The 14,897-nt window shown below is 40.2% G+C and overlaps 1 protein-coding gene across 50 annotated transcripts in view; it reads right to left on the reverse strand.

Moving 5' to 3' along the window:
• NEB (nebulin) overlaps positions 1–14,897 on the reverse strand; it is a 204,642-nt gene that overhangs the window by 69,719 nt on the left and 120,026 nt on the right. For all 50 annotated transcript variants that reach the window (XM_065561691.1, XM_065561706.1, XM_065561704.1 and 47 more), the window contains exons 91-105: positions 13,224–13,427; positions 12,876–12,980; positions 12,163–12,267; positions 11,754–12,065; positions 10,155–10,259; positions 9,785–9,883; positions 8,967–9,068; positions 8,632–8,739; positions 6,962–7,273; positions 6,690–6,794; positions 6,500–6,604; positions 5,865–5,969; positions 4,474–4,581; positions 4,267–4,380; positions 723–920 (exon numbers count right to left, since the gene is read on the reverse strand). In XM_065561691.1, the coding sequence (XP_065417763.1) occupies positions 723–920; positions 4,267–4,380; positions 4,474–4,581; positions 5,865–5,969; positions 6,500–6,604; positions 6,690–6,794; positions 6,962–7,273; positions 8,632–8,739; positions 8,967–9,068; positions 9,785–9,883; positions 10,155–10,259; positions 11,754–12,065; positions 12,163–12,267; positions 12,876–12,980; positions 13,224–13,427 (2,187 nt within the window). The remainder of the gene's footprint in view (positions 1–722; positions 921–4,266; positions 4,381–4,473; positions 4,582–5,864; positions 5,970–6,499; positions 6,605–6,689; positions 6,795–6,961; positions 7,274–8,631; positions 8,740–8,966; positions 9,069–9,784; positions 9,884–10,154; positions 10,260–11,753; positions 12,066–12,162; positions 12,268–12,875; positions 12,981–13,223; positions 13,428–14,897) is intronic.

Genomic DNA, 14,897 nt, shown 5'->3' on the forward strand with positions numbered 1-14,897 from the left:
CCACAGCATGTAGAGTCAGATTATTCAGATGTAATCAGACCTTCTTGGGTAAAAAGGACCATTTCATATTGATTTTATAGTACAATTATATGGTCAACTAAGCCAGTGCATTCCAACCTGTTCGGTCAGTTGTACCAGTGTACTGGACTCTGATCCCTGTCCTTGGTGCAGCACCCAAAGGTGGCAGGGCACAGGTAAACCACTTTTGCACTCTTCTGATCCCAGAAGCTTCTGGGAGCTGTTTTGGCCCCAGTGTAAGTTACAACAGTCCAAAGGGAGCGTTATGATGCCTGAGGATCACTGCAGTGCTTTGGCCACATTTTGTATTCCCAACATGCCTCCTACACCAACCCTAGTCGTTAGAAGCTACTGGCATGCTTGTGCAAGTCAGGTTTGTATGTTTCTGTACGACCTTACCCAAAGTTCACTGAAGGCAATAGGAAAAAAACCTATTGTGGACTCCAGTGAACTTGGATTAGGCCTGTAAATCTTAACTTTTTTCCAATTTTCAAACCAAATAATAAACAAGCAGCTCATGAAAAATCCTTTGAGAAATTGTTTAAAGCCCCCCTGAATGTTATGGCAGATTCAATTAAATGATGTTATTAAGCAATTTGGAAGCAGTTATTCATTTCACATATAACTACTTTTTAAAAAAAAAGTAATTTAGCCAGAAAGCTGTGAAGCTACCCGAACTTGGAATGACTGAACAGGGTACATACATCACTCAAAATCTCCTGGGCTTTCTTGGCCAGAACAACATCATTTTCTTCAGGTGAACAATTCCACTGGTGGAGGTAGGTTCGGTACTCAAGATCACTGAGGATATATTGACACTTTTTAGCCAACAGGTGATTCAACATGTCACTTGGAATATGGACGTTTGCCTTGGTGTCTTCATAATTCTTTCTGTAGGCCAGCTGGAAAGGAAGTATGGGGGACAGGGGAGAGAGTAAAAATGTGTATTTTTCAGGCACAGCTCTGACTATAAATAGAGCTATATCACAGGGTCTAATCCAGCACCTTTTCAACTCAGTGGCAAAACTCCCATTGACTGCAGTGGGATCAAGACTGAGCCTGTAATGCTGAAGAAATACTTAATTATTAAATTAAAATGTTTAAAATTAATTCTACTGGAGTGCTATCAGAGAAGGAGTGGCCCTTGTCCTGTTAGACCCACACAGCTGGTTAGAAAATGCATGAGACTTTGAGGTACAGTAACTCCTCGCTTAATGTTGTAGTTATGTTCCTGAAAAATGCTACTTTAAGCGAAACGATGTTAAGCGAATCCAATATCCCCATAAGAATGAATGTAAATGGGGGGGGGGGGGAGGAATTTTTTTCCACCAGACAAAAGACTATATTTTTATTTATATCTAGATCTATACATACACACACACACACACACACACACACACACACTATAAGTTTTAAACAAACAATTTAATACTATACTCAGCTGTGATGATTGTGAAGCTTGGTTGAGGTGGTGAAGTCAGAGGGTGGAAGAGGGTGGGATATTTCCCAGGGAATGCCTTACTGCTAAATGATGAACTAGCACTCGGCTGAACCCTCAAGGGTTAACATATTGTTGTTAATGTAGCCTCACACTCTACAAGGCAGCATGAATGGAGGGAGGGGAGACAGGGACACACACCATGTGTGAGAGACACACACACATTGCCCCTTTAAGTACACTGAACCTACTCTAAGTACATTGCCTTTTTAAGTAGATCAACAAGTTGAGATAGCAAGTGCTGCCAGCAAGCTCCCTCTGTCCTGAGCCCTGTCGTGTCCCCCCTCCCTTCTCTGTGGAGATAAGGTACAGGGGGGACACCCTGACATTAGCTCCCTTCTTCCCCCCTCTCCTCTTCACAGCAAGCAGGAGGTTCCCGGGAGCAGCTCCAAGGCAGAGGGCAGGAGCAGCACACAGAAGTGGGGGAAGGATACCTGAACTGCCAGGCAATTGCTAGCCTGCAGGGCGGCTGCCGCACAGGGAACTTAGAGGAGCAGAGAGATGATAGGGGGGCTGCCAGTCCACCCTGGTTCCAAACCCCCACCAGCTAGCTGCAACGGGCTGCTCTTTCTGCAAGTAGTGGACAAAGCAGGTGGCTGCCAAACAAATGTTATAAGGAAGCATTGCACAACTTTAAACGAGCATGTTCCCTAATTGATCAGCAACGTAACAATGAAACAAAGTTAACCCGGACAACTTTAAGTGAGGAGTTACTGTAAAAGCAGGCCTAAACTCCAGTTCCAACTTTTAATCTATGAGGCTGGGGAAACATTTATTGTGGTTATGAGCACTGATTTTGTTCTTCATCAGATCTTTAACAACATGTGGCTAGCTAGATCTCCCTGTCTAATTGCATGCACAATATTAGTGACCATATTTGTTTGTAACTGTATGTGTGCCTTGGGAGATTATAAGCGTGAAGTGGTGAGGTGGTGGGGGTAACAGATTGACCATTATGTATATCACTATCTAGTTAAATCCGTGCTAGAGTTAACAGGCCTACTACTACACCAAGTGCTGCTAGCTAACACTGAACTCTAATCAGAATCTTCTATTAAGCTATGGTAGCTTGAGCAATACAATACATCTCTCTGCTCAGATTTCACACAATGGTTACTCCTGAGGGCATTCGGCGCCAAAAAATTAAAAATTATGTGCCAAAAAATTCTGCACACAATATTTTAAAATTCTGCAAGTTTTATTTGTTAATAAATAAATGCAGAGACTCCAGCATGGCAGTGGGGAGCAAAGGCCACTGGCTGCATGAAGGTCGGAGGTAACCTTGCAGCCCTCCAACCCCCCAGGAAACTGGACTTAGCGGTGAGACTGCACCCGATACAGCATAAGTCTTGCCCTAGAAACACCCTGGAGCCATGCCCCTCTGCACTAGGTGCACCAGGTGTGGGGCAGGCAGGCTCAACCAGGCAGGTCCAAGTATGGAGGGGCTCAGTGTGGGGGGATCCAGGTGTGGGGTGAGAGGATTCTGTGTGGGACAATCTGGGTGCAGGCAGCTCAGTGGGGAGTCTAGGAGTGGGGGGATCTGGATACACAGAGGCTCGTTGGGGGGGGTTCCAGGTGCAGGGGCAATGGGACTCTGCAGGAGTGAAGGTTGTTGGGGTTCAGCCGAGGGGTCTGGGTGCGGGTTCTCAGCAGGGGGGTCTGGGTGCTGGGGAAGTGAGGCTTGGTGGGGTGGGGGTCAGGGTGCAGCTAGTTGGCAGTCAGTGGCGTGGGTCTGGATGTGCAGGCTCAAGGTGGTGTAGGAAGTGGAGCATCAGGGTGGGGGTTTGAGTGCAGGGAGCTCAGGGGGGGGGGTGGTCTGGGTGCAGGGGTGGGGATCCCAAAGCAGGGGGTCTGGGTGCAGAGGGGCTCCAGATGCAGGGATTGAGGTTCAGTGGGGTGGGATTCAGGTATGAAGGACTAGGGATGTTCTGGATGTACCGGGTGAGGCTTGGCAGGGGAGTCTGGGTATGGGAGGTCTGGATGCATGAGGGTTGGGCAGATGGGGGAGCAGCTCCCCGAACAGTGACTCCTCCCCCCCAAAGCTGAGGAGTGATGGGGTCAGGAAGCAGGGGAGGATGCTGAGCTTCCTGCAGCTGGGGGAGTTTTCTGGGGGTGGGTCTGACACAACCCCAGTCACTCCTTACAGAGGAAGAGGAAGTCCCATCCTCTCCTGCCTCCAGCCCAGCTGGCACTACCAGCTGATCCTGGCTCAGGGTAGGAGCCACTGACTGGGGTGTTCCCAGCCCCATGGTGATTTACCTCTCTGCTGGCTACTCTGGGTGCCTAAAACATTGTACCGGCACTCCTAGGAAGTGATGTGTGACTTCTTTTGCAGCTTCCCTTTGCATCACTGTCAGAAAGTCATTTTCTGCAGGGAAGCAAAGATATCTGCAGGGGACATGAATTCTGTGCATGTGCAGTGGCGCAGAATTCCCCCAGGAGTAAATGGCAAACAGTAAAAGCTTATGGTTTTTTCTATTCTAATATATCTAATCTTTCGTTACCTCTCCTCTTAGTTTCTTAGTTTCATATATAATTGTTTATCCCTGGTTAAGCACTCATGGCTCAGAAAAAGATATGCCAATATAAAATAATGTTTTGATTTCATCAATACACTAATATTAGCTAGATGTTAAATCTTAAAGGCCTTTTATGTGCAAATCCCTCATGTGGATGGGAGGACTGTAGGATCAGAGTTAGGCACACACTAAATATGGAAAAGAGAAAATATAGCAAGAAAAAACCCTCACCGCACTCCTTAGTTTTTGGAAAGCTAGAGAATGAACGACACTGGGGAATTCGGAGATATGCTTCCCAGCCAGGTAATGGCCCTTCTGCTTCTCATAGAACTCTTTGTATTTAAGCTGCAAAACATTCACATGGAAATTGTTGAGATAATTAAAATAAGAATGCCACAAAAATATGCAGAATATAATTAAAAGAAGATTCATACTAACCTCACTGTTAATATAATCAGCATGCTTAGCTCCAACGATAGGGATGTACTCTGGAGGTAAAGTATAGCCTATGGCCTTACCAGTTTCCCATGAATGCTTATATCGTTTCTAGACAAAGAAAACATATATAGGTTTTGATTAAATGTACAGTATATTTTCCAGTAAACATACCACATTAGCAAAATATGTAGCGTCAGTTTCTTCCCCTCTTACGGAGTAGTACCTTACTCCACAAATGTCCCCACTGAAGTCAGCAGGATCACTCACCAAGTAAGGTATTTCTCAGTGTGAATAATAGACCAGAATCTCTGTCCCAATACAACAAAGCACTTGAGCACAAGCTTAACTTTGCGTTCATACTTGAGTAACAATGCTCTCCTGATTTAGGGCTCTGGCCTCTAATGTTGATAGCCCCCTTTCATAATTTAAATGGGAAGCCTGGTAGTAAAGCACTAGCTGGAATTGGAAAAGATGTATATCCAGATGTACACCTCACAAACATGCAAACCTGCCAAGTCCTATTATTAGTATTTATTTATGGTAGCCTCCACTATGTGGCAGGTGTTTTCCAGACAGATGTTTAACATGTGTTAAATACTATAAACATAATTTAGGGCTGGAATGTAAAACCTTTACTGGTATCAATGAGCAGTTACTGACCCCAGCAGGTATAGTTACTCATCCATTAAAGTTAATGGGACTACTCACATGAGTAACTGCTCACCAGTGTGAATAAAGGGTTCACAATCTGGCCTTTAAGCAGTAAATAAAACTAAGTTTCATCAGTAACATATCCAGATGTTTCGCAAAATCTAAAACATTTTTTTATATGCAAAATATTCATAATAATAATGCATATAGCCGGTGTGGAGCACTTTCCATTAGTAGATCTCAAAGCACTCTACAAAGGAAGGTAAGTACCATTATCCCTATTTTATAGATGGGACCCAGAAGGGAAGTTACTCGCAGGGTCGGCTTTAGGCCGATTCCCCCGAGTCAGGCCCTGTGCCTAAGAGGGCCCCGCGCCCTAAAGAAGAGCGCCTAACTTAAGCGCTTTTTAAATTTTTACTCACCCGGCGGCGCTCCAGGTCCTTCACTCGCTCCGGGTCTTCAGCAGCATTTCGGTGGCAGGTCCTTCAGTGCCGCGGAAGACCCGGAGCGCCGCAGGGTGAGTCATCCCTGCCGGGGCCCCATCAAAACTATTCGAATTGGGGCCAGCACTTCCTAAAGCCGGCCCTGGTTACTCGCCCAAGGTAACTCAGAAGGCCAGTAGGAGAGTCAGGAATAGAACTCAGGTCTCCTCAGTCCCAGTCCAGTGTGCTATCCACAGGGCAATGACAGTTAACATTAGTATACAATAAAATTAAGTTTAGTCAGTTAGATATGCTTACATCACTATAGAGCTTAGACATCTCTCTGGTGTGGTTCAATGCTGGAGTGTCATCAGAACCAATGAAGTGGCCTCTATCAAGGTTAAATGTTTCTTTGTATTTCAGCTAAAGAAGAAAATAAAGACTGTGTTAATGGCTTATAGGAAATTAATTAGTTGATTGTTCTGCTTGTGAGGAACAGGCATTTACACCCATTTGCACTACCTTATCTGAATTATATTATCTAGTGAATATCAGTCACTCTGGGACCTAGGCAAGTATCATCATAATGGTTCATCAAAAATTTCATACATTATTCTAAGGATATGAAAACTCTTGATCTGCAGAAATATTTTAGTAGGTGTTCTGTAAATTAAGCCAGTGTACTATACTTGCTTCACCCAGAACAGGATTTTTTTTTTTAATAATTTAAGCAAAATGTATAGAGACTATGATTATTGGAGATCTTAAATTTTCTTTAAAAATGCAAAATGTAATGGTACAGTAATATTGTGTTGTTCACTTATTTAACACTTTTACCAAACAAAACTGCAGCATTAATATATTAACTATAGACCCCATCCTAGCAGTAATAATCAAGCCATCTAATAATTTTGCTAATACATTCTTATAGTTGCCAAAAAAATAATGCTTACATCACTCTGATTGACAGAGTTGATCTTCGCCAAAACAACGTCCGGAGTATCAACCACACTTGTGAAATGGGAATAGTTATCAAGGGCTTCTTTCGTATAGGCTCTCTGCAAAAAGAGATGACAAAATCTTCTTAAATACCAGGCACTAGAAATAGAAAGGAAACTTGTATTTGTGAAAACTTTCACTTACCTTATTTATTAACTCTTGGGCTTTCTTAACTTTCCTATGTTCCACTGAATCCAAAGGAATCCACCCACAACCCCGGATCCATTCCAGATCAGATTTATAGAGATTCTGAAAACATGAAAACAAATGCAAAGAAATACACATATTATATAGACAAAAGCATGAGTTAAACTAAAGAGGAATCTTTGTTTGTTTTAAGCTTACGTGGTACAGACCATGTACATAAACCCGCAAAGAATCAAAATCATGTAATATAAATAAGGGAAATGACTTACATCACTCTGCAGATCATAGGCCTTCCTTGCCTGGATGCAATCATTCTGGTCAGGGTGACACGTCCATTCGTGCAGGTATTGCCGATAATCAATATCGCTGACCAATGTCTGGCATTCCTTGGCCGCCAAGACTGATATCATATCCGCAGGAATGTTAATATTGGACTTTGATTTGTGATAAGCTGATTTGTACAATCTGTCATTCTGGATCTTGCCTGCATGCTCAAACCACACCAGCTTGGGATCATCTCTCATACTGGGAACACCGACATAGTGACCTCTGTGATTAACATACTCAGCTTTATATTGCAGCTGGCAAGAGGGGAGAAAAGATATTTAAATGTCAGCACTGAATACTGAACTGAACACAACTGAACCGGTTTCTTCTCTTTCTACCCTGTAAAATCTATGTTTTCTTTAACATCAGGAATAAATGGAACCCTATTATATAGGCAATGTGCTGCTAATTACATCTCAATTTTCAGTACATTACATGATACATATACTATAGGATGAGGTGAGTGATAACCTTAGGATATATATTCCTTCCTCTTTAATGGCAATGCTACTATCTAGCTTAATTTTCCGCCACGTTTTAAACAGGGGATACAGTAACTTCTTCAGCACAACTAGAACACCTTGCAATTACTTTGCTCATATTTTCATATAACCATAGCTTTATAAATAGTTTGAAAAAAAGATTTGAAAATTGCATCAATAGTTTGCCAAGCTGTATTTAAAATTCTACTCTGAGCAATGTTACTTGTTTTATTTATAAATGTGCATATTCAAGCAATCATGTAATACATTCAGCATGCGTTTTATGCCAAAATACTTGTGGTGTATTTGATCTTACAGATTGTTCATGACACAGTCTCTTGTACTCCTAAAGATGGCCAACAGAATTCCACCTACTGCACTACAGGAAAGGGTGTATGGGGAAAAGGATAGCATCTCTTTAAGGTTCAGCTTGGAATCTACAACCTGGAGATCATCATGGAGGCTCTTCCCTGAGGGGCTCAATTATATAAATAAGAACAGGAAGAAGAGCAGGAGGGAGAGAGGAGTAGAAGCCAGACAGACTGTAGTTGGTGGCAGGTGCTCTCTCAGACACCAGGAGACAAGCCTAACCTGACTCAGAGAATTGGGTGAGGATTGTAAGTTTGGGGAACCTAAATCCGGGGCCTGATGAACTGTTTATTGGACGGGACCATGGTGTCTGAATAATGTGTGTTGGCTTCTCCTTGCCCTGGGACTGAATCTCCTGCTGCTCTACTTGGAGAAATTAAGGTGGGGCACACCTACAGTGCCACAACAGGCCCTCACCTTTACACACTATTAGAGCATTTGCTATTCTCTTGGGCCAGATTCTGAGGCCCTTACCTATGTTGACTTCAAGGGGACTATTCATGGAGTAAGGTGGCAAGGTGAGTAAGTGTAACAGAACCTGGCCCTTAGCCAGCAATACCCCTATATTAAATGAAACAAGGTTGATTACTAGAGACAGCTAGAGGACAGTGGCCTGGAGAAGATCACTGAAACAAAGCTAGGGGTTGGCTCCCACTGAAGCCTTTTGAATATAATTTGTTGAGGTTGTGGGTTTGCAGGTTTGCCGGGCCCCAAGTAGTCTCCTGCTGAAGTCACGTGATTACCTAAAAAGACACCCTTACCTCACTTTGGACATCACCAGAGTGCTTGGCATGACGAAGCTGCACAGCATCAGGAGGTAAAAGATAACCAGTAGATTTCATTTTTTCCCAGCTTTCCTTGTACAGGTTCTGTAGGAAATAAAACATGAAAGAAAGTTAAATCCAAGAATAAAACCACTATAACCATCACTCCTTCTGTGGATATGTGACCATATAAAATATTAGAAGCTGAGATTCTGACTCCAGGACATTCTTAGAAAGACAATCAGTTCAAATATTATACATTCTCCTAGTAAGTTATTAATGTGACTACAAATTGTCAGATGATCAAGTATTTCCAGGTGGTGAACACATACCTGGTTAAGAATCCTGGCTGCCTCTCGGGCCATTTCTTGCCGTGGTGTGTCTGTTAGAGTATAATTTGACTTGATGGCATTCCAGTCTTGGTGGTATTTTATCTGCAAAAAAAGATTTATGGAATAAACGCATTGTAAGGTCATCACAACATTTAGAAAATGTAACATCAAGACCGCAATTATACATATGAAATGATTTATAAGGATTATTATTGTCAACATTTTCAGGGCCAAATTCACACAAGACACCCAACCACACAGAGAGACATTAAAGAATGGAGGAAGTTATGTATGAAGGCAACTCCAGGATCATGGTACAAAGCCATGTACCTTTGGAGGCATGTTCCAATTTGTACTGGTGCAGGAAATAAAAAGCTGATATTGGCCTATTCTCTTCCAGTGGGAGGCACATTGAATAAAAGGTGCGTGGGCTCCTGGATAGAAAGGCAGGTCATGTCATGCCCATTGGCTAGTTCCTCATATGCTGGCCTTCAAAACTGTCAGAAAAAATGACATTCTGCCTTCACATAACTTATTCTAGCCATAAAATGCCAGTTTCTGTCCTGGCTGGTGAAGGAACTGTCGAGTGTCTCATATTGCAAAGTTCACAATGGTTGGGAGGGATCACTCTTCTTCAGAAGCCAGTCCCTATCAGCACAACGTAAGTGGATGAGTTCACATCAATACTCACATCAATCCCACAAATTCAAGGAATCCACAGGTATTGGGCCAGAATGAGGTCTGGATTACTTTTTTCCTTTTAAAAACGAAGTCTTGCAGATAAATTTAATAGGCCCAAAATAAACCAATATACTTACATCACTCTGAATTTCACCACTATGTTTTGCCGTGATATAATCAACTCTGTCAGCCACTGGAGTAAACTTGAGAGTTTCAGCTTTTGTGCGGTACTTTCTCTGTAAAAGGACAAAACAATGGCATCATCATCAAATTGTATTGCAGTACCTTCTACCCAAACAGAACAATCCCATTTAGAAAGAGAAAAAGAAAAGCTACATGGAAGACCAGAATTAATTTACAAGCCAATGCAAGACAAATATAGTGGAAAGATCCAGCTTTTTATTACAAAAATTTCAATAAAAGTAAAATGTTGATGCATTTGCAAATTACAAAATACATGCAGTTATAAACACACATGAATATTTAACACTTATACTTAATAATTACCTCATCCAGAAGATCTTGGACATGCTTGACATGGTTGATTCCAACTGAGTCATTTGGCATCCACCCAATTCCACGTAGCCATTCCAAATCAGATTTGTAAACAGCCTGTGGAGACAAAACAGAATCCATGTCTTTAGTTTGAGTTTTCTGCCCAACACGGTTGGGTTCATAAATAACAGGTCTGACCCTGCTCGTCTTTCACTTCCATTGATTTCAAGGTGAACATTATTGGGCTTAATATCAATATGATCTCTAAGTTCACCATATTTTAAACATGGCATTAAATCTGGTAAGTACCGTATATTCTCGTTCATAAGCCGAATATTTTTGGTAAAAAAGTGACGCATCAAAGAGCGGGGGTCGGTTGATGATTTTAAACTCTATGGAATCATTGAATTGAATATCTAATACATTGTCGTTTTGTTTACCTGGAGCGTCTGCAGGCATGGAGCCCCTCAGCTCCCAGTGGCCGCGGTTTGCCGTTCCCAGCCAATGGGAGCTGCGGGAAGTGGCACCATTGGCTGGGAATGGCAAACCGTGGCCACTGGCAGCTGAGGATCTCCATGCCTGGCCAGGAGCCAAAGTTTGCCAACCCCTGAAATATAAGGTCGGCTTATGAATGGGTTAGACAATTTTTGCTATTTTTACCTATCCATCTTGGAGGGTCGGCTTATAAACGAACGGGCTAATGAACGAGTATATACAGTAATTAAGTTATACCAAGTTGCATAATCTATTTCACCAACTACTTATATGTAGTGTTCTTTAATAGTGTTCTGTCTTTTACCATTCAAATCAGAGAAGCTAAATATTGACCATCTGTACCCTAAACATGTTTTTATTGTAAAAACTTAATTCATATGAGATCAATACAGATTGTTGTTAGATGGCTTTGAATGTCTAGACACTGGCTGTCCATGGCACCAAAGCAATGCATGTAATGACCAACAAATGGACAAGATTAACTGTATTCCCTTAGTTTATACATTCCAATTTAGAACAGTAATATGGCACCCCAGGTAGAAATAAAGACAATTTTGAAGCAACTCTTGTATTTCTCAAGTGGTAAACATCTTTTTGCCTTTGCATTTATACAATATAAGACCATCTGATACATGCTATTGCTATGCTTGCTCAGCAATGATCTAGTTTTTGTGACTTACTGGTTAATTTTGTAGTTGTAGCCATGTTGGTCCCAGGATATTGGAGAAGTGGCTCGAAAAGCTTGTCTCTCTCACCAACAGAAGTTGGTCCAATAAAAGATATTATCTTGCCCTTTCATTTTAAAATTAATGCGTTTATATTTATAGAATTACAGTGCCTGTGACCCAATGTTTATCTCACGTATTGTGCTGAGTTTGAATGTAAGATCTTTTATGGACCCCGTCTTTTAGTTTGTTTGGTAGAGAGCGATATATACTTATGTGCTACAGTAGTAATAATAATGGCTTAAAATTATATATCTACTAATAAAAGGCCTAATCTAACTCCAACTCAATTCAGTAGAAAAACTCCTGTTTACTTCAGTTAGAGCTGGAGTAGACCCCTATAGAGAAGACAATATTATAGAAGACAAAATATGAATATTTGTTAACTCACATCACTCTGCAGTTGATAGGCTTTCTTAGCCTGTATGACATCATTCTGATCTGGCAAACATGTCCACCGATGCAAGTAATTACGGTAATCAATATCACTGACCAAAGTCTGACATTTTTTGGCGGCCACAATGGGAAGCATGTCCACTGGTATACTGCACTTTGTCTTCCACTTCTGAAAGTGTTTCCTGTATTCTAGGTCACTATGAAGCTTGGCTGCATGCAGGGCCCATCGTATTTTGTTATCTTCTTTTGCACTCGGAGTCCCAATATAGTGTCCTCTCTGCTTCTCATGATCTAATTTGTATTTATACTGGATACAGAGCAAAGACCACCATGTAAATTACTAACATTTCTGAGGCTTTAGAAATGGATGTGAAAATCTAGAAACGCCCTCTTTCCATACTTACATCACTGGCAATTTCTCTTGAGGCTTTGGCTGATTTAATTGGGATGGCATCTGCCCTAAAATCACAGCTCATCTTCACTTCATCCCAAGCTTCTTTATAAAGTTTCTGTGAAGACAGAAAATTGGCCCATCATTTTTCTAGTACTCTCACATTTGCAATCAGCGAAACAATTGTGCATTTAAAGTGGTCACATTAAAAAAAATTCACTGTCACTTATTCTTGTGCATTGTTCAGCCAAGTTCTGAAGTAAATGAAGTCTCCTGTTCCTTTACTGCAAATACAATGCGGTGCTTCCAGTACTCTGAAGGTACAACTTAAGGAACTGCAATCAGAACTGAACTAAAGTGAGTTTGTAAAGATTTAGGAGAATTTTGTAAGTGCTAGCAATTTGCTTAATTCAATAAAATGTGTGGCTTCAATAATGCATTATATTGCTAATATTTAATGTGATTGCAGGAAATTATCATGGATAGCATTGTTATTAGTTGTTACTTAAATATTTTAAAAATTGTCTAAATACTTTAAAAATTATATTTGTAGTGGGGGGGATGTTCAAAGCATTGCATGAGGACTGAACCTGTGACTCTCCCACTGATTTCAGTGGGTATTCACATGGCTAAATCATGTGTTTTGAAAATACTTTAGAATCTTAAAATTGAGAGGATTCAGATAACAACTTATAGAAACCTAAGAAATCCTATAGATATACTTACATTGCTAACATGAATAGCATTCGCCTTGGCTAGGTTGATTTCAGGAGTGTCTGGCATCACATGGATCGTAGTCTTGGCCTTGTCCCAAGCTTCTCTGTATTTGGACTAGAAAAATAAACAATTGTGAGATTATATATATTGTAAATATGCCAGTCCTTTTGTATAACTTCACAGCATCGTGGGCCAAAGGTCCACCCAGAATTATGAACACTAAAACTCTAAACTTTTGGAATGCTTCTAAGGTTAACTTAAAATACAAATAACTAGTTTAACATTTTAGCAGTGAGGTTTTTTTTAATTATATATTGCACTGAAATAATTTTATATTATAAGCATGAAGTAACATACGAGGCTGATTTGCACAGCATTAGTCTTAGCAAGGAGAACGTCTGGAGTGTCAACAATATTGGTGTATTTCAAACTTTCTACAGGCGTGCGGTACATCTTTTCACTCAGGATGTCCTGGGCATTCTTCACTCTCTTCACTTCCACAGAGCCACTTGGCATCCATCCAATGCCACGCAGCCATTCCAGGTCAGATTTATATAAGGCCTGTGACAGATAAGGTCAGAGAGGAACATAACTGTCATAAGTAATACCTTCATTATTTTAATCCATACTAAATAATGTAGATGGGTAGGAAAATACTAAACACTCTTGAGCTGGAGACAGAACTCCCTTTTATTGACTTTTACATAAAGTTAATTTATACTATTGACAGGGTTGATTGGTTTAAACCAAAGTGATTTAAATCAGTGATTTTAAATCACCAAGTGGAAAACCTCAATTTAAATAATCGATTTTAATCAACTTTTCCATTTGTCTTTCAACTATTTTCTAAAGAAAGGTGCATTCTCATTAACTGATATAACCATTCAAACATGTTGATTTACAGCTAAATAGAGCCTTTACACTAGCTTTGGAACATCTTTTAGCTACCTACAAGGGTACACTATAACTATATACATTTATTTAAGCAGTTGTTATATATTAACATTTTCAGATTCTTATAAATTTTACATTTTTAGTATGTTAGAAAATGAAGAATGATATATTGCTTGATTACTAGATAATTTAATTTTTGTTCATGATTTGTGCAAGCTGCATTAGAATGGTAACTGGAATTTAATTAAACACATAAAACAGCATATAAAATGTATTTTTATTCAACAAAACAACCTTTAAATGTTATGTAAATAACCTTTTCTTATCAAAACATGTTTCATATTTATAACTAAATGATTTATTAAACAGAGGAATCAGTTTAATTCACTGACTGCAGTTGATTACTTCAGGTCAGCCCGGGAAAATTTTCAAATATCCCTGGGTGCCCTACAGGATCAAGTCCTTAATACACTACATGACCTCTTGTGCCATATTTATAAAGCTTGACCTCAAAAGTTAGATACTTTCCCCTCTGATTATTTCTTTATATAAAAAAAAGTAGTCTTTAACTCAAAGTTTTTGATAGCGTTTCATGGATTCAGCCTATTCATTATTTATATAAATGTTTTAAGAGATTATAAGAAGTTTAAACCTTAATATATTTTGTATCCAATTCAGATTTAATTTTAAACAGGTTTATTTTTAAAACAATAAACCTACTATAATTTAACCAAAATAAAAAATAAATAAAAATAATCATTGATTTTTATCAACCCTTTTCCGCAATATACCGCAAAGCAAGGATCAGAATTTGTGTAGTTTGCCTCCCAGGTTCACACATAGTTAGAATGCTGGGCAGAAACTGCCTCTGAGAAGAGGGTTTTTGTCATGTCTCTCTCAAGTGACCATATGCTGTCTGGCAGATGAGCTTATCTAGAGGGAAAGCCATCAGAATGCAAGGCCTATGAAGGTGGTCTGTGAAGTAAAAAGATATTCAAAGAGTCCTCCACTCAATATGTTCGTAACTTAGCTTTGAACAACCAACATAATAATTTACCAGCCCAGCTGCAAAAACTACTTTCCCACCTATCACCATGCTATTGGATGAAAAGGAATAAACTAACGATGTTTGCAGAA

Source organism: Chrysemys picta, chromosome 11, assembly GCF_011386835.1.
Source record: "Chrysemys picta bellii isolate R12L10 chromosome 11, ASM1138683v2, whole genome shotgun sequence".
NCBI lineage: Eukaryota > Metazoa > Chordata > Testudines > Emydidae > Chrysemys > Chrysemys picta.